General features: G+C 53.8%; 1 protein-coding gene across 1 annotated transcript in view; it reads right to left on the bottom strand.

Moving 5' to 3' along the window:
- The window catches only part of LOC111156136 (sarcalumenin), a 34,985-nt gene extending 15,593 nt beyond the window's left edge, over nucleotides 1–19,392 (bottom strand). Inside the window, exon 1 of the mRNA XM_022516794.1 lies at nucleotides 19,332–19,392. Within this exon, the coding sequence (XP_022372502.1) occupies nucleotides 19,332–19,392 (61 nt within the window). The remainder of the gene's footprint in view (nucleotides 1–19,331) is intronic.
- Nucleotides 19,393–20,183: the final 791 nt, after the last annotated feature.

The following is a 20,183-nucleotide window of genomic DNA, read 5'->3' as shown; positions in this document are numbered from 1 at the left end:
CAGAGTTACGTAGTCATCGTAATAAGGCCCCAGAGAGACCATCGCTTTCCAGTTCTAGTCCTGGACACTTGTGTACCCAGGAGTCAGGAACACCAGTCTTGCATCCAGAGGGTCCCACGTCTTTCACCAGGCTGTCCTTCACCCAGACACTCAGACAGCTCGTCTGCCATGCCTCAAGTATAGCTGAGAGCCCTTGAGAAAGACAATTTACAGAGCCAGAGCAGGAGACTGACCCCTTCTGGGTCCTAGATCTTGTCTCCGAACACTCCTGGACTGGGCCAATGGTCAGCAGCCTCTTTGGGTGTCACATTTTTTTCTTGACCTTATTAACAGAGTAAATGTTCACCACTCAGGGCCCCTTGTTCTTTCATTCTTAGATGAGCCTTCAGACAGCTTTGCAGACGCCCGTGCTGAGGACCCTAGAAGGGAAGTGTCCACATCCTCCCAGAACCCTGGGACCCTCTCTCTTGCCATTTGGTTGGACTTTACCTCTTTCCCCCTGGACAAGGGACCCAGGGTACAGTGGACGAGGCAGCCATCCTGGGAAGGTTCTTTGGCCCCCTGGCCAAGCTCCTAAAGTCAAGGTTAATCCCACCAGGACAGCTAGTCCCCAATTGGACTCCAGCCCCAAAATGATTCACCCAGGGGATAGGACGCAATGACAATGGCACCAATCAGAGAGAACCATGGGATTAGGAGTCAAAAGCGACCGCCTCACAGACCAGACGAAGTGTTTTGATTTCAGTGGTCAAGAACCGAAAACTCTGAAGAGTGGTTGCCCCAAGGACACAGGGCTGGTTAAACCCATCAGCCGCAGGCTGGTTCTAGAAGCCAGCTCCCCACCAGTCAAGTCTCATTGGCTTTCCTGGCACCAGGCCACCAATCCCCAGAAAGGAGAGGGGGTGAGCCAGCTTCTGAGTCTATCCTCTTCCTCCTCCCTTTAAAAAGGATTAAGACTTCAAGACAATTGCTTTTAACCCATAAAGTTCAGAGAATTGACAGAAGAACTCCACCTCCCATTCCCATCCCTAATTCCTGGGAATTCTTGCTTTGGGCGCTATGGAGAGAAATCACACACAATCCCACAACCATCACATATACATATTCTTGTTACTGATGCCCAGGGGATTCAGGGTTCTGGATGAACACTCTCTTCTGAAAGGCAAATGCCTCTGAAAGAGGTAAAACCCGAAGTCCTCACCCCTTGCTGTGACTCAATGATTAAAGGGACAGCTTGTGGAAAACCCAGTTTTCCCAGAGATCAGCCCTGCCTGAAGTGAAGAGAAATCCTTGTAGGAGTCATTGGACAATACTTCCTCCATTCAGAGAGGGTGAGCTGAGCGGGGGAGGGAAGGCAGGAGGGAGAGGTACGTGCTAGATCCCGAGACAGGTGGCTAGCACCTTCCACCTCCCACCTCCCCACCCAAAGACATGGAATCCCCCTGGAGTCTGGAGGATGACCTCTGGGAGGTCACCAGGCAGGGAGAGACCTACTGAGAGCCAAAGGAGTGTGGCTCCCTAAGGTCCTGGTCAGATGGCTGCCCTGAGATCTGGTCAGAGTCACCTGGGCTTGGAAATGGGGTGAACAATGACTCACCAGACCCACCGCATCCCCAAGACAGGGAAGCAGGGAGGAGTCTGCTTGATTCTTGAGCTTGGGAAATGGATCTGACGCTTTCCCCAGCCTGGGCTAGGACCACATCTTGGGGCTTCCTTCTGCCACAAGACCCGGACCCAGAATGGTCTCTGGATGGGGTCAGAAGCTGCTTCATGTCTCACTAACTGGCGATGTGACCTTGGTCCTCACTCCCCCTGCACCAGCCCCATTCATCCATAAAACGCGGGAACTGACACCTCCTCCGCCGCCCCCTTCAACGTATTTTAAGCATCAGCTGATGTGTTTTTTTTTTTTAAAGATTTTATTTATTTATTTGACAGAGAGAGATCACAAGCAGGCAGAGAGGCAGGCAGAGAGAGAGCCTGCTTCCTCCCTGCTGAGCAGAGAGCCCGATGCGGGGCTCGATCCCAGGACCCCGAGATCATGACCCGAGCCGAAGGCAGCAGCCTAACCCACTGAGCCACCCAGGCGCCCCATCAGCTGATGTTTAAAAGCATCCTGTGGTGTTAGGTGTAATGACACAAATCTCCTAGCAGAGCAAACATGCCAGGCCGAATCCCAAGTTCACCGAGGGGGCCAAAACAGAACAAGCTTTGGACAGGAGCCAAAAAGGTTCACCTTCACTCCACTCATGCCAACCCTCTGTTTCTGGGGTGTCAGTCAGTGGGCCAGAACGGTCTTTCTGCCGAGGGCTCCTTCTCCCCTTCGAACAGCCAGAAGCAGCTCGGGCGTGGAGTTGTGGGCATGCTGAGGGTAACCTGATTTTTTTCATGAGGTTCCAGCTGGCCTGGGACAGGAATGGGCCTCAGCTCTCAACACTCCTGGGTCCCAGATCCCATCCTGCTGAGCCCCACATTGACTCCTGTGGTAACTGACCCCCACCACTTCCAGTCAGTCCTGACTCACCCAGAAACTGGCTGAGGCAATGCACATCTCCCTCTCCCAGACTCCTCCCAGACCCCCAGACTCCTCCCATCCACCACTGAAGGGAGGTAACCCTGCATGGCACCCCTAGCACAAAGGCACCCTCAGGAGGATGCCTAAGACAACCCACTCGCGGGCCGCGTGTGTCTGAGGATGGGTGAGAGGCTCTGCCTGTAGGAAGAGCAAATAAGGGCCCATCTCAGCTCTCAGAAGTGGCAACACAGCCAGAGAGGCCACCACAGTGCCCGCGTGTCCTCACTGTCCTTGGAATAAGCGAGCCCAGAGAGCAAAGCAATAAGCCCTTCAGAAATGACTCAAGTCTTGAGAAAGTCGCTTTGACCGTGTCACAGAGATGGAGCGAGAGAGACACTTCGCTTGTCCTGCTCTGCTGAAATCAGAGCTAATGTTTTTGCAGCTTTGAAGGGCTCCACATGTGGGTCTGTGTGACCACAGGCGGCCCCTTCACCCCCACTAGCGGTGCCCAGCCTCCCCAACACCTGCTCAGAAGGTGTCCTTAGCAGATCACACCTCCAGCCGCCAAGATGACCAGAGAAGCTGTTTGCCCCCAAGTCTTCTCAGAGAAGGTTACGGAGGAAGATAGAGCCAAGGGCAGAGGCTAGAGCAGCAATAACATGAATATTCTGCCTGGTTTGTTGCCCTGTGTGCTCCGGCCTAAACACCCTTCAGCAAAACTGCTATCCAGATGCCAAGACACAGATCTTTCCACCTTCTCTCACAAAAGGCTTCACCAAGCTCATAACAGATGGGCTCCACTCCCAGATCCTCAAACTCATGGCCCCAAACCGCAACTTGTTTTGGTTATTTTTGTCTTAGAGATTTGTAGCACCGGAAGAAAACTTAGAAATTAACTAGTCCAGCTCATTCATTTCACAGCGGAGGTGACCAAGCCTGCTGGAAGCTGCCTACTGAGCGGGGGGCAAGGCTGGACGTAAATACAGAGTCCTGGATCCCTCACCCCCTCAGAGATCCAGCACTCCTGGGATCACCCATCTGTTCCCCTTGCCTGTTCCTACAGAAGGCATAGTCTCCCAACAAGGGCCAGCTGAGGGCTCTGACGTCCGGCTGGGTCCCTGAGCACAGCTTTCCATGGAGATTTTGGGAAGGACTGGGGTAAGGTTCAAGCTCAAGGAGGCCATGCACACCCAGCCCAGCCCTGCATTCCCCATGACTCTGGGTGCTCTGGTGTCACAGGGAGGAGAATGCAGGGAGGGGCTCACTATCCTCGTCACCAGGGGACAAAGGTCAGCTGGTTCCACGAAAGCTACATGAGATCAGCCCTTAGCTTCTGAGTTCAGGATTTGGAGAGGCCAAACGACACCAGCCAGAAGAGACTTCCAGAGTCTGGGTCACAAGGAAAAGGAAGAAGACCTCTGCCCGCCCACTGCTCCATGGACCGTACAAACTCTCAAAGCCTCTAGGGCACTTCAGAGCTTGGAACACCACAGGCAAGGAATATCCAGGCAACTCTATGGTAGAATGTTCTAGAAATCCCATGTCTTCCCAGGAGCAGGCTTCCCAGTTTATATCCTCAAATGGCCTAGCCCAGTGACCCTCAGACATGTGGGCCACGATTTCCCAGTGAGATGTGGCTCTGTCCCTCTCAAAGAGCTCCCCCTCTGGACATCCCCACCTCCAGGGAGAAATTATTTCAGGCAATTAAACTCAAGAGTGACTTCCTTCTTGTTGGCATTAGTGTCACCAAGGGCCTGAGTTCTCGTCTTGTCTTTTCAAACACTGAAACCAAAGGAGGCTCTTGTCACCCAGAACTTTCTTCCCCTTCAGCAGCCTGGTGACCATGCAGGTCAGGGCGAGCGGAATTCTAGTTCCCACGGGGCTCCCCTGGGGAGAGGAAGGTCAAAGCCAAGGGCAGGCCAGAGGGCGGGGCAAGAGCAAGTGAACATTCCACACTCACTGCCCCTGGCAAGTGGACATTCCACACTGAATGACCCTTCCTGATCAACACCAGGGGCCCCACACAGTATCTGCCAGGCCCCATCTGAGGAGCTCCAGCCAACAGCCTGCCTGCCTGCCAGCCGGGCAGGACCAGGGCCCCAAATTCCTGCATCAAAGCCCATTCCTGGGGCTGCTGCCATGAAACCCAACTTGGGCAGCTTAAAGCCATAGAAGTGTTTCGATTCCTGGTCATGGAAGCCTTTCGCTTGAAACTAATTAAATATGGAAGGATGGAAGGAAGGGAGGGAGGGAAGAAGGAAGGAAAGAGAGAAGGGAGGAAGGAAGGAAGGAAGAAATGCCTTGTCCCATAGTTCTGGAGGCCAGAAGTCCAAAATCAGGGTGTCTACAGGGCCATGCTCCCACCAAAAGGGCTAAGGGAAGTTCCTTCCTGCTCTTCCAGCTTCTGGTGGCTCCCGGCAGTCCCTGGCTCATCCCTGTGGGTCTCCAATCTCTACTCGAACAGCACACACTTCTCCCTACATCACTATTCTGCGTCTCTTCTCCTTCACATCTAAGGGCACCAGTCAGATTAACTCACTACATCTGCAAGGAACCTATTTCCAAATAAAGCCACATTTGGATGCACTAGGAATTGGGACTTCATCCTGCCTTTGTGGAAGACACAAACCAACCCATAAGAGGTCCAGATGGCCACACTGGTCCCCACCTGAAACACCCTCCTGCCTCTCAGGTCTGGCCGCACCCACTCCCTCTTGCCAGCCTACAGCCTGCAGCCTCCATAATGTCCTCTGCTTCTCACCCCTCCAGGCTGCATGGGTCCCCTTGCTGACCTCAACTGACTCAGTGTCCACAACCATCCACACTGAGCCAAGTGACATAGCCCTTGCCCCATGTGACCTTCGGGGGGCATGTACGTCTCTGATCTTCCCTCCTCTGTTGTCACTGACTCTGCGGCAAGAGGCAGACCCAAAGCCTCTTCATGTCCCCCCAGGGCCTGAGAAAGTCCTGAGCACTGGACTCACACAAACCAGTGCCTGCAGAATTCTCCAAGAAACCGCATTCAGCCCCCAGGCATTTCCAACAGTCTCCCCAAGTGCCAGCCTCACTGTCTTCTACTCCCCCACTGCTTGGACTGGCTAATTCCAGCTCACCCCTGGGAGAACACCCTGGGCCCCTCAGTACTGAGTACTGACGTGCTTCCACTCTGTGCTCCTACAGCACATGTCACCCTATGTCCCTTTTAACTTGTGTCTCCATTTCAATAAGCCCCCTGGGGCCAGGGCCTACAGTGTGTCCCCACTAGGACTGCAGGTGTCCAGCCTGGGGCCTGGCAGATACCCCAGCACAGCAAACACCTGTTGGATGACCTGAGAGCACCAAACAGTAATGAGCCTCCTCCCCTGGGTCAGCCCTTCTTAATATGTGGCTCAAGGCCATTTACAAAAGGATCACAGAGGAGTTTAAATGTTAAAAAATTCATTCCTGGGCCATTCCTCAAACCCACTCAATCACACTCCACGTGAGGAGGCAGGCAAGGCTGATGTCCATCAGCTCTGGGAACATTACAGGTCTGGAGCCTAGCTGGCCTTGCTAGCCTACTGGGGGATATTCCCCAGAGAAAGCACAAAGAAGCAGACGGTAGTGGCAGGGCCTCACAGAAGCTACCTGTTGGATGGAATCTGGTGCTCAGGCAGAGCTGCCCGGCTCAAGGAGCAGCCCTGGGACCCTGGGACTCTCAGGGAGGAAGAGAAAGACAGAAGGACAGAGGGGCCAAAGTTGCTCTCCCCTAATCAGCAGTGGAGACTTGAGCAAGAATTTCAACTGTTCTGTGCCTGTTTCATCATAATAAAGTGGAAAAGAAAAATACCAGATTTGTGATGCCTTCATTCCGCAGCTATTGATGGAGTGCCTACTATGTGCCAGATAGTGGGAGGCTCAAATGACCTGCAATAGACTTCTGAAAGCCAATAATACCAGAGATGTATAAGGTATTTCTAGGGGCACCTGGCTGGCTCAGTGGGTGAAGCATGGGACTCTTGCTGGGCATAGAGATTACTTAGAAACAAAAACTTTAAAAAAATGCATAAGGTATTCCTAATATTAAGACAAAATCTCCCAGGGCGCCTGGGTGGCTCAGTCAGTTAAGCATCTGCCTTCAGTGCAGGTCATGATCTCAGGGCCCTGGGATTGAGCCCTGCATTGGACTTCCTGCTCAGCAGGGAGGCTGCTTCTCCCTCTTCCTCTGCCCCTCTCCCTGCCTGTACGTGTGTGTGCTCTCGCAAATAAATACATAAAATCTTAAATTAAAAAAAAAAAAAAAAGACAAAATCTCCCAAAACCCATCTCCACACAGGAATGCGCACATTGGGAGCGCCTGGGTGACTCAGTCAAGCATCTGACTCTCGATTTCAGATTTCAGCTTAGGCCCTGATCTCAGGATCATGGGATCAATCCCTGTATCTGGCTCTGTGCTCAGCAAAGAGCTTGAGATTCTCTCTCCCTCTCCCTCTGCCCCTCCTCTCTCTGTCTCTTTCAAATAAATAAATAAATCTTAAAAAAAAAATTGTGGGGGTGCCTGGGTGGCTCAGTGGGTTAAAGCCTCTGCCTTCCGCTCAGGTCATGATCCCAGGGTCCTGGGATCGAGCCCCGCATCGCATCAGGGGCTCTCTGCTCAGTGGGGAGCCTGCTTCCCCCCTCCCCACGCCTGCCTCTCTGCCTACTCATGATCTCTGTCAAATAAATAAATAAATAAATAAAATCTTAAAAAAAAAATTGTGTACATCGATGTTCAGAGAAGCATTACTCACAAGAGCCAAAAGGTTGAAACAACTCAAATGTCCATCAACTGATGAATGGATAAACAGTCTATCGATGCAGTATTATTCAATGAATAGTATTATTATTAGTCAACGAATATCCATTCCTTGTGGAGTATTATTCAATGAATATTTACTCTTTGTTACTCAGCAGCATAAGAAGGAATGAGGTCCAGACATCTGCTATAAGGTGGGCGAACTGTGGAGACATGATGCTCAGTGAGAGAAGCCGTACACAAGAGGCCACATACCATGTGGTTCCATTTGTATGAAAGTCCAGAACAGGGAAATGCACAGAGATAGAAAGCAGGTTAGTGGTGGGCGGGGGCCGCAAGGGCAGCTTGTGGGGAATGAGGGAATGAGGAGTGACAAGGGCACAGCTTCCTTTCGGGGGCTGATAAAAAAATGTTCTACAATTGGGACGCCTGGGTGGCTCAGTGGGTTAAAGCCTCTGCCTTCGGCTCAGGTCATGATCCCAGGGTCCTGGGAGCCTGTTTCCCTCTCTCTCTCTCTGCCTACTTGTGATCTCTCTGTCAAATAAATAAATAAAATCTTTTAAAAAAATTAAGCAATGCACGTTTTTAAAAAACTACTGAATTGCACACTTTATTAAAGTATTTTTTTAAAGATTTTATTTATTTATTTGACAGAGAGAGATCACAAGTAGGCAGAGAGGCAGGCAGAGAGAGAGGAAGAAGCAGGCTCCCCACCGAGCAGAGAGCCCGATGCGGGGCTCGATCCCAGGACCCTGAGATCATGACCTGAGCTGAAGGCAGCGGCTTAACCCTCTGAGCCACCCAGGCGCCCCTGAATTGCACACTTTAAATGGGCATATTATATCTATTTGAATTTTATCTCAATAAAGCAATTAGAAAAAAATAAGGATAAAATGTTTTTGGTTCCTTTCTTTCTCCAAAACTTTAGCTAAACCTGTTGTCTGCCTTCAAAATCTATCATCCATCCAATCATTTCTTCCACCCCCAGCCTGTCATCTCTCATCTGGGTTGTGAAACAGCCCCTCCCTGAGCTCCACGCCCTCTCCCCCTCTGCACAGGCTCCGTTCCCACTCCCTGGTTCCCTCCACACAGGCTTGCTCCAGGAGGAGCAAGCACACCAGACCCCCTGCCCCCCTGCGCTCACTCACTGTGCTTTCTGCTGGGAAGGCTCTTCCCACACAGCCGCCTGGCACCCCACTCTCCTCCCCTGAGACTTGGCTCCTTGTCACCTTCCTGGCAAGGCCCTCTCCTGTCACCCTGGTGACACTGTCTCCTGACTAGCCTTCCCCCTCCCCAACCTAGTCTTTTTCTCCACTGCACCTAAAATTATCCAATAAACTAAATAACTTTCTTATTTGGTTTCCTCGTCAGAAATTTTGTATCCCAGCACCTTGGACAGACATTGGATGGGTGGATGGATGGATGGATGGATGAACGGGTGATGGTGGCAAAATATAAGGCCTTCCCTCCACTCAGTGGCAGAGAGTTCCAGGAGAGAGGAGATTCGACACTGGGATTCAGAACCAGAGAAGTGCCCTTGGGTCAAGTCATTTAACCTGCCCAGGACTACTTTTCTGTGATCAGAAGGTCATAGAAGCAGTTGCCTTATCAGCTCAGAAGGTTGTTGTGATAACCATGAACTGGATTCCTGAATTAAAGACCCTCCCCTTAAACACAGGGCATCTAATTGGAGGGGAGGTGAGGGGGCATGAAGAGAGAGCTCACCTCCTAGCAGCAGTCTCAGGGACGGGTAGGGATGGGGACCACAGGAGCTCCTTTGAGGAGTAGGGCATTTGGGGTTGATCACTGCAGGAGCCAATGAAAGGTCAGGAGGATGGGAAAAGCCAGACAGAAGAGAATGAGGAATGCCAGGCTAGGAGTCCAGACGACATTCGCCAGGAAGCTTTTCTAGAAAGGCCAGCAGACCCTGGAGACCTGTCCCCATTGCTGATCTCCTCCAGAACCAGGACAAACCACAGAAAGGAAATAGCTACAGTCACCAGCTTCCAGAGCTGCCTCTGGTCTGGGGACCCTGAAGTCTGCTGCGAGGAGACCCAGATACCTACCCTTTTAGCCCACAAGGAGGAGCAGAAAGGCAGACATGCCAGGAGGCAAGCCTCTCACTGACAGCGGCAGGGGACACACCTGGAAGTTCTCTTTCCAAGGGGCTCCCTCAGAGGCTGGGGAGGCACCGGCCACAGCTGGGACAGGAGACTCTGAGGGCCTGGGCAAGGGCGCTCACACAGGAGAGCTGGGCCTAACACTGCCAGGCCTGAGTCACTGGCTTCTTGGCCTGCGGCTCTCTCCATCACATAACCAGCTGAGAAGCACAGCCCCCAGGACAGGCTGACTCCACGTCACTCCATACTGGAGCACACCCAACAGGGAACTGAAGAACTCCCCCGCCCCAGCCTCCCCGGTACAAGCCCTCGGCTGGGCGGCCTCCTGGAATTGCCTGCCCCCGGCCAGCTGTCCATCCACCCATTCAACACACTTGGGCTGGGTGTGTCAGCCGAGCTCCAGATCAGCTGCCGGGGCAATCGTGTGGGCCGTGGGGCCAAAGAGAGGCCCAGGGAAACAGGTGCTGTTTGTGCCCAGCAGACGACCACCAGCTAGGGGGCAGACAGGCACTACACATTCAGAGCCAGCACCTGCTCTGCTGTCGGGTCCGAGGCTAAGGAGCCAAAGAGGTTGAAGGGTACCCCCTCCCCCCAATTCACATCTGGTAGGAACCTTGGAAGGGGACATTATTTGGAAATAGGGTCTGTGCAGATGTAATTAAGATGAGACCACACTGCATAAGGGTGGGCCCTAAGTTCAATGACTGGTGTCCTTACAAGAAGAGGAGAGGACACACAGACACAGAGAAGAGGCCATGTGAGGACACAGAGGCAGAGCCTGGAGAGATGCATCTACAAGCCAAGGAACGCCAAGGACTGCCTGATCCACCAGAAGCTGGAGAGGCAAGAAGGATCCTCCTCCAGAGCCTTCAGAGGGACCAGGGCCCTGCCAACCCCTCGATGTCTAACTTCCGGCCTCCAGAACGATGAGAGGTTAAATTTCTGTTGTTTGAAGCCACCCGGTTTGTGGCCGTTTGTTACAGTGACCCCGGAAAAATAACACAGGAATAGCACTGAAGCCTGGCCCTATAAGATCTTCCCAACCCCTCTCCCACTAAGCGGCGGTGCTTCCACCAGCCCCGTGACCCCAGGCCCTGTCCCACCTGCTCCCCTTCTCTGCACACTCAGGCTACTTATTTTTAGCCCCTGATTATATGGTTCCCTACTCCTGTCATGAGCGGGGACTCTCACCCCTCCTGGTTCATAAGCTCTTTGAGGACAGAGAATCCGAAGGATATTAACAGCCCTAAGGAGGGGCAGAGATGTGGACTGATTCCCTTGATTGTTCAGGTTTCATGATATTTGAGGAAACCGGTGGCAGATGTCAAGCCAAAGGAATAGCAGGGACAGCCTGTAATTACTGCCACGGTCCTTTCAACCTGAAAAGGTATCTGATATCAAAAAACACGTTAAGCATCCGATAGCCATGTTTAAAATTTAGGCAGAGAACAACGCCACTCTGTAAATAGGGCAAGTATTATTATCCCATTTTATGGGCAAAAAAACAGGTGCAAAATGGGAAGGGACTTGGTGGAGGGTTTGTGGCAAAGCCTGTGCTTGCCCAGCACTCTGGTCCCTTAGGGCTCACCGTGCCCCCCTCCCCTCGCCCCAGGCTGCCTGCTCTGCAACCCGGGTGGGTAGCCTCGGGTGACAGGGCTCCAGGTGAAGAGGCTGCTGGCCTATCTATCAATTCAGGAAGGAAATGAGGCAGAAAAAGTCAGGAGAAAGGTGGATTTGCCCCTGGGCTTCTATCCCTCTCACGACCTATACCCAGGCTCATTCCTGAGACTAGGATGGGCTCCCCAGGCCGTGGCAAGGGCTATGATCCTTCTCCAATCTTTCCAGACCACATCCTGATGTCCTGACTTCCTGGGATAAACCAGAGAAATAAGTGTTCTTCTACCAGCTGACATAAAGGATAGGAGGAAATGCGGGAAAAAAACAAGAGACCCACAAAGTGGCCAGAAGCCCCTCTGGTGGGCACAGGTGCACAGAGCAGGCCCCTGGAGGACCAGGTGCACTCAGAGACATGGTTTCCATGGCAATGGCTTCATCAACTTTATACCTATTGCCATTTGGGAAAATTCCGTGGGGGACAACAGGGCTAGCCAAGGTCCTAACCGAATGGCCACTTGGAAGAGGACCAGGGGCCACAGTTTTGGCAGTGAGCTGGTAGGGGGAGGGCGCAGGAAGGGGGCTCCCAAACACCAGGGCTCTCCCCTGGCCTGGTTCTGGGCTGAGTTCCCAACACAACCCACTTCCTGCGGGCCCAGAACTCCAGGCCAGACTTTGTCTGCACCTGTTTGAGCTCAGAATGCACTCCCTGCTCTGGAAGGACCCAAAAATATCTGGGAGGGAGAAGGGGAGGTGCTAGAGTATGCGGAGGGCCCAGAGAGAGCCACCTGGCTCAGCATTCCCGACCCTTTGCCTACCAGGGTGGTCTGATCTCCCCCAACAGGAACCCCACAGCAGAGCCAGAGCTGGGCTCCTCCTGACCCTGCCAATGCAATGCTCTGAGAGTCCCCACTCCAGGTTCTGATTGCCTTCCTCCTCTGCCGGTACAAATCATCTGCTCTTTCATCGGACACTGTTTAGCGCTTTGAACGAACCAAGCAAACCAAGGGCCATGCTAGGCACTGCTGATGCAGAGGGGAGCAAGTTCAACAAACACACAGCCCCTCTCCTCTTGGCACTGGCACTGACGCTGTGTCCCCTTCCTCCCAGTGCAGCTGAAGCCCTGTCCCTCCGTGAGGCGGAACTTCCAGCCCTTCTCTGAACTCCAACCAGAGCCACTGGGGGAGGGGGAGGTTAGTTCAATTTTCTCACCATGCGTGTCATAGCCCCAAACAGAAGTCAGCTCCTGGGGGCAGACACAAGGCCCGCTCCTGTCTGGGCAGTCCTTGGGCTGGAAAGCTCGCTTTTCAGAGGAGGGCCCCTATTGGCACCCCTTTCCTGTCTCTCTCCAACGTGTTCCTCCTCTCAGTTGCCACTGTGTCCCCCACATCTCTTTCGTTCTTTTAATGGCACTTAGTTAACATGGTGTTCTGTTCGTTCCCCGTGCACAATCCAGTGACCCTACACTTGCAAGCGTCACCCGTGCTCATCACGACAGGTGCGCTCCTTCGTCCCCATCACCTGCTTCACCACCCCCCCCACACACACATACTGCTTCCCTCCCATCATCATCGGTTTATTCTGTAGCGTTAAGAGTCTGCTCTTGCTTTGTCTCTTATTTTTTCCCTTTGCTCATTTGTTCTGTTTTTTTAAATTCCACATATGACTGAAATCATACGATACTTGTTTTTCTCTGGCTGACCTATTTTGTTAGCATTATACTCCCTAGCTCCATCCATGTTATTGCAAATGGCAAGATTCCATTCTTTTTTATGGCTGAAGAATATTCCTATATATACACACACTACTTTATGAATTCACCTGTCGACGGACATGTGGGCTGCTTTCATACCTTGGCTACTGCAGATAATGCTGCTGTGAACATCAGGGAGCATGTATCCCTTTGAATTAGTGCATTTGTATTCTCCCAGTGAACGCCCAGGAGTGTGACTGCCGGGTCATAAGCTAGTTGCATTCTTACATCAATTGCTGACCACACACTCTGCCCCCCACCTCTAACCGTAAATTCATTCTGTTCCCAACCCAGGGTGCGTGCCCCAGGGAGGGCCTCATCTCCCCTTTCTCCAGGACTCTGCACTGGGCCCTCCTTCTCCCCGAGGCTAGCCACACAGCCCACACCCACTCTGTGCCCTGTAGCACTCGGAGTGGACAGAGAACAAGAGGGTCAGTGCTTGTCGAGGTTGTAAAAGACAACGACCCCTGGGGGGAGCATCCACCGAGCACGGAAGGAGAAAAGCCTTTTCTCATTGCGTAACAGCTTTGCAATGAAGCTGGGGAGCCACCCTCAGCTAGGCCAGTGTTCCACCTGAAATCCTTCTGGGCCCCAGGATTTGGAATGGAAGGAGCAGCAGTGACTATGTTTTCATGTGGCTCTGATGACATGGTCCCAGGGAAGACAGGCTCCTATGGAGGCAGCAGGCAGGAGCTGCCTGAAGGCACCATAGTCTCCTGGCCTTCAGAATCCGGCCCCTGGGCACACCCACCCCAGAGTAACGTTGGGCAGCCTCCTCTCTGTGTAGATAGGCAGGAGCTTGAGAGCCCTGGAGAGGAGACTGTTGCAGGGTATGGCTGGGGGTATGAATGGCTGACCTCCTAACAGCTCCACACTTTCAGAGGCAGGAACCAGTTCTGCTGCCCAAGCCCCCAATCCTGAGACCAGGCCACTCAGGAAAGGCTGCTCAGGAGCCCTCTGTGAGGGAGGATGAGGAAGTGACAAGCATGGACAGGTCCCTACCTAGGACCTTGACTCGGAACAAAACCACCTTCAGGGCTGGAGAGGGTTGCAGCTGAAACTAAAGCGGACAGGACTTCCCTGATCCCAAAATGAGCCCTGCTGACAGGCGTGGCAAAGTCCTCCCAGCCAGGAAAACACCCCAGAGGGAACCTGAGCCTGGGCCTGTCTCTGTTGCACAAGAAGAATGAAAACCCAGGCGTCATCCTGGGAACTCAATGCCAACCTCCAAGCCAGCTCCCACGAAGTCACTGATCCTGATGGAATCCAGACACAGAGCTGTCCCTGTTGCAGGTCCAGGGGACACCTTAGGTGGTGGAGCTCAGGGGCGGACTTTGCCCTGGTTCGAGGGGACAAGCTTACCAGGGGCCAACAACGGCTGGCTCATCGTTGACTCGATCTCTGGACTCTGCCTGCTTTTTCTCCAGCATCTGAGACCAGGCTCTGGTCTTGGCCCTGCTGTTCCATTCCAGGAAATGTGGGGCAACCGGTCTCCCCTTCCACCTCACAGTCTGGTTCCTTCCCTCCTACCCCACCCCATGGCCCTCCAGGAGCTCTGCAGTAATCCTAGGGAAGCCCGTGAACCCCACCCCCTAGCTGAGCTCTCTCGCTGGCACCCCAGCTCCTGAGTTTGCCTTGGAAGTGCAATGTCCCTCTGAGGCCCCCATGATGCCATGGTATGTGTCCCCTAAGATCTGTCCCACCCACCCCACGTCTGACACCCTGGCCACTTCCTCTCCACCTTGTGTCCGTCAGTCCTTCTCTCTCTTAGGACCCTCACCATTGGCCCATAAACACACTTAATCTTTCTAGTGTTGAGAAAGCAATTTGCTACCTCTGCAAACCCCCTAGCCATGTACTCCTATGTGTCCTCTATCCCTCCTGAGCCCACTGCCCAAATGTGTCACCTCCGTGCCCTCCCTAGATGCACATAAGGCCCTCGAGCTCTGCCAGCAACCTTGGAGATATCAAAACCAACACCTCCTCTTCCTCTGTATCTCTGTGGCATTCCATCCCTTCAACCACCCTTCTAGAATGCGCCCTTCCCTTGGCCTCCAGGTCACCATCTCTTCCCGGGTCACTTCCGCTCTTCCTGAAATCCACTCATCTTCCTCTTCCCACTGTCCCAATCTGGCACTGTCCGGTGACCATCCCTGAATCCCTTCTTCTCTCCCTGCAAGAGCTTCCTTCATGACCTCACAGTCTCATCTTCACCCGACTGGATCTCATCTCTGGACTTCCAGACCATCTCCATCTTGGCACTTCAAATTTGTAATGACCCAAATGAACTTTTAATATCTGTTCTTTTCTCTCTCTCTCTCTCTCTCTCTCTCTCTCTCTCTGGCAAGATCATGCCTCCAGTGACTAACGCCAGACCCATGAAGGCTCCCTCTGGCAGGAGACCAATAAATTTCCACCCCAGCGATCTGCTGGGTCTGCCCTCCTCTCCACCTCTACTCCCTCATGGAGCTCACGCCCTCTAACCTGCATTTCCGACAGGGTCCTCTAAGCCTCCCTTGCCCTCTGCTCCCCACAAACACCTGCCGGAGGGATGCTTCCCAAGCCTTCGGTGGTCGCCCACCGCCCACAGCACGAAGACCCCTCAGAGGCTAAGCACGCAAGGTTCTTCACGGCTAGCCCGACCCAGGCTTCCAAGAAGCTTCCCCACAATCCCACTTCACTCTGCGTGCCCTTTTCCCTGTCCAGTTCTCGTCAGAGCCACAACATTTCCCGACAGCGAGTTCACTCAGCCTGCCACTTAAGTGGAATTCTCTTCCTTCCATTGTTCCACGTCTGAATGCTACTTTCTTCAAGGCCCATCTCAAATACCCCATCACCTGTAAAACATTTCCTGATCTACTCAGTCAAAACTAATCTCCTCAGGCGCTTCCACCCCATGTCACTCTACCTGTACCTCCATCCCCACGCTCACACGTGTCCTGCTTGTGTTCGTGCAGGTACGAGGTGGGAGACACCCTATCTCCCAAACTGGAGGCAAGCGTGCCAAGGACACAACGCCAGTCTGGATACCCCCAGTACCACACCTAAACAACAGGAGGTACACCATAAATCTGGGATGATTAATACATGGTGAGATGTGGAAAGGTGTTTGAATGAAAGGCTTTGCACTCAGGCAATATTTAAATGCAAGGGTTTGGGCCATAAGTGGGTCTGGATTTGGATTTGGAGCAGGGAAGGTGTCCAGGAGAGAACTAAGCCCAACATCCCATAGTAGCAGACCCTACCCCAGCCAACCATACTGACCACACCTTCGTTCCAGGCCAGGAGGCACAGCACCTAGACCCTGCCCTTGGCCCTGGGACCCTGCCAAAGAGGAAGACCCACCTTCCTCCTGTGCCTCTAGTGATTAGGCTCCTTCCCAGCCCACCACACCTAAATGAGCACCAAACAGCCAGAGGGATATGGCTGGCCTCATCTGACCTCCTCCTGCAGGAGCAAGGAGACCTGAATCTAGCTCTGGCCCTGCCTTGAACTAGCTATTTGACTTTCACTGTCACACCCAGACATGGGACAAAACCAGCATTTCCCACTCTAGTTCCACGGGCCACCAAGCAAAGTGGCACATCCATGGGCAAATCCCAGTGAGTGCATTACAGACTCAATGTGGGAAGTGGCACACTAGATGCTCCCTATGGGCTCCTCCAGCCACACTGAGCCAGGAGTCAGGGAAACTGCTGGAGACACAGCTTCTGTGGGGCTTCAAAGGCTTCTGCTCTGTCCCTAAGACCCCTGAGCTCATGACCTGCTCTCGGTAGCCCTCCCCATGGTGGGTCATGCAGCTGAGCTGCCCTGTTGAGGGAACACAAACACAGCACCTCTCTGGAGATAACCAGACTGGGGCGGGCAAGGAGAGGCCACAAAGGGGTTCTGGACAGACCCTCATCTCTCATGGAGGGGCAGGTCAGCCCCAGTGTGCACCAGCTTCTCACCACTGGGACGGCAGGGTGGAGGCCCCAGCAGGCTGCAAGTCTGCAGACCAGGGCTGGGCTGGAGAAAGATGAACAGACTTAGAATCCCTATCTGCCCCACTCTCCACACCAAGGAGACAACAGGAACCAAAGACGTCCCAAATCCAGCCTAACAATCACCAACGGTAGGAACCCAAATGCCTTCTCAGCACCGGCCACTCCTCACCCCACCCCAACCCACTCTCAGAGGAGTCAAAGGATCAACAGCATCCGGAGGAAAGGTCCTCACAGGTGGCCTCTCCAAAGGCAGAGGGAGTTAGGCGGCCATCAGAGAGAGACACTGAGGGGAAGACAGGAACTCCGGGGTTGGGGGAGATGGCCCTGGGCTGCACATGCCTGTCTGTAATTCACTGCCCAACCTTATGTGCATCTCTCATTCCTCTGGCTTTCACTCTTACTTTGACAATGAGGGGACAGAGTAAACCAACTCAAGGCTGCTTTCCCCCCGTCCTTGAGCAGGCCTGTCACCAGGCCAAGTCCCCAAGACAAAGACGAGAATCCCAGTGGTCACAAATGTCTGGGGGCCATGGATCAGGAGGGGGTGGAGACCTGGGAGGTGCCTGGTGATTGGGCTCTGGCAGCTCCAGCTGTACCTAGCATCAGGAGAGGCCCTTGGTCCCTTGCTTGGGAACAAGAAGAAGCTGCCATGGTCCAGAAGACCACAGAAGCAACATGGGGACAAAGAAGGAAGGGTGGCTTCAGTCCCAGGAAGCAGGAAAGAAAGGAAGCACGCAGAGAGGGGTAGGGTGGGAAGAGGGGGTGGGTAGGGTGGGAAGTTCAGGAGCAAAGCTGCTGCCTTTGGGCAAGGCGGCATTTACTTAGTGGCACAATTCTAGGGGGAAATCAACCAGTAGGAAGGACTGTCATTATATGGGCAGGGAGAAGGCACATTTATGGTTGGAACCTCCCAGCGGGTGCAGGAAAGAACGATCCTTCAGGGTAACCTACAACTGGAGCAGTGATAAAATCAATCCCCACGGAAGAACCCACAGCGCAAGTGATGAGTGGGAGTGAGGCGAGAAGGAACCCTGCATGTGGTGAGCAAGGTCCCCCTGGAAGCCAGGCCAGGGCCACACCGCAGAGTCCAGGAAGCGAAGAGCATGCACAGACAGGATCTTCGCACAAAGTGCCTGCCTGCCTCCTCTCCCCATGATCCATGGCAAGATCCTCCCGTAAGGCCCATAAAACATTTCAGATGTCCAGTTCCCTCGTTGGGATAAAAGATGAAGGATGTCCCTAAAAGGCTAGAAGTCCCTGAGCCTGCTGTGTGGAAGCAAGGCAAGGTGGCAGCTGGGGCTGGGCGGAGCAGGGCAGGGGCTAAGAAGGGGAGCGGGCAGCAGTGGCTTGGGGCTCAGGATCCAATTACACTGCTGTTTCCATACTTAGCCACCAGACAGCCCTTTGGAATCCTCACCACTCCAGCCACAGCAGCCCTGCAAGGCCCAAATTAACTCAAGGGCAGTCAAGGGCAGGGCCCAGCGGCACATGCAAGGCCAGAGCCCCCCACCTCGATCCCTAACCCCCCAAAGGGAATATCGTCTGCTTCTGCCCGCCACCTGCTTGAGCGGCGGGGGCTGGGACCTCAACAAACAGAACCTCAAAGATTGGAGAGGCTGCGGCTCTGGACCCCATGGTCCCCTGTACGTCTGAGGACTGCCAACTCATAGCAAGGCGAAGCAGGAGACCCAGATTCCTGCGGGCACCCCAGATCACCCCCTAAAGCATCCCCAAGGGGGACCCAGCCCCAGGAGTCTCAGGAAGAGAGAGGTGGCAAACCCTCTGGTGTCCCCTCCATGCTTATAAATAACCCCCATGCTGTAACCCGAGCCTCCCCCTCACACACGAAGTGCTGAGATCCCAAAGGAAAAACCATTCACACAGTCCCCCAGTCCCCTTCCAGTAAAGCCCCCGGCCTAGGTCAGGGATACTCTTGAGTATCCTGCTCCTCTCCTGAACTCCGTGCCCAAGCCGCAACTCCATCTCCAATCCCGTACCAAATTGACCACTCCTCTTTCCCACCAGTCCCCAGAAAATCCCCAATTCTGTCTGCTGAGCCCAGTCATCAATCATGCAAAGCCAGCCCCCTGCCTAATCTCCACCAGGTGGGAGGGTCAACACGACTCAGACCTCCAGAGCCCCTCCAGCCCCAGGACTGGGCTCTTCTGTTCATCTAGGGGGGGTCCTCTAGTCTTAACTTTTGGGGTCTTCTTCCCCACCATCAACTGGCCAGACCTGCCCCCTGGCTCTCAGCCCTTGGCTCAGGCCTCACACCTGCCTGCACCGCTCAGTTCACGGCTCCCACTTCCTCTGGCCTCCCCGCAAGCCCCTGACTGCACTTGGGGTCTCTGTACCCAGTTTCTTCCGGGGACCCAGGGAAAAGGGAATGGAGACGATGGTGAGACCAGCCAGGAGTAAAGGTTTGCCATCAACCCCAGGAATCCCAGAGGCCTCATCCCCCATCTATCACTCAAGCCTCTCTCGTCCCTTCGCCCCCCACAGTAAACATAAAACCTCAGGGCACATGGGGGTCACCGTCTGGCCTGGCTGACAGGGGTGAGGGTCATACCTGTTTGTCCTGGGAGCAGGAGCGAGGCCACAAAGCAGCAGAGCAGGACCAGCGTCCTCATGGTGACTGCCAAGAGAGCCCAGCTGCTCCTCGCCTCTATTTATAGGGCTGGTGGCGGCGCAGGGTGGAGGAGAAGGGTCACACAGTCACTAGGGCAACTGGGTGGACGTGATGGGGAAGCAGAGCAGACCCTGACAGGCTGCACGGAGGCTCGCTCTGCCACTGCCCTGCCAGCTGCCAGGCCCCAGAAGGCACTGCCTGGGCCGGATTCTCTCCCCACAAGCAGCCTTGGGGTCATGTGACACAGGTCACAGGGGAGGGATGGTAAAGAAAACGTGGGGCATCCCTTGGGTTAGGTCTGGGGGCTGGGAACCCAAGTCTTTGCAGTATCTGAGCTAACTTGTTCTGAAGTCTGGGACAAGTCAGTGACCTTCAGTATGCCTCGGTTTTGTGAACGAAGGAGCCTATGTGATAGCCACCGACCGAGGTCTTGGCCCCTCCCCAAAGGTCAGGAAGGTGAAGCCACACTGGCCGGTTAAAAGAAACCTGCAACATCTGACCTCTGAGGTTGGTGGCTAGATATAGAATGCTGACAGGACCGAAAAAAGGGGGACCTAGGAGATGTGTACCCTGCTGTGATGTAAGCCAATGGACAGAGATCCATTTCCAGTAACAGGGGGGTTCCAGAACCTTCCATCATGTCTGCAATATGCTATTTGATGTAATTTTCCCAAGAGCATGTGATGGCCCCTAAGAGCCAGTTCTGTGAAGCTGAGTGACAGCAGACACTGGTTGGTCGGGCTAGGGGGAAGGCTTCACTGGGGTAGCAGTTGGCCATTGAGGAAAGGAGCT

This window comes from Enhydra lutris, unplaced genomic scaffold, assembly GCF_002288905.1.
Source record: "Enhydra lutris kenyoni isolate GAN:26980312 unplaced genomic scaffold, ASM228890v2 scaffoldscaffold45, whole genome shotgun sequence".
Lineage (NCBI taxonomy): Eukaryota > Metazoa > Chordata > Mammalia > Carnivora > Mustelidae > Enhydra > Enhydra lutris.
The sequence above is the reverse complement of the archived record's forward strand: the minus strand, read 5'-3'. Positions and strand labels throughout refer to the sequence as shown.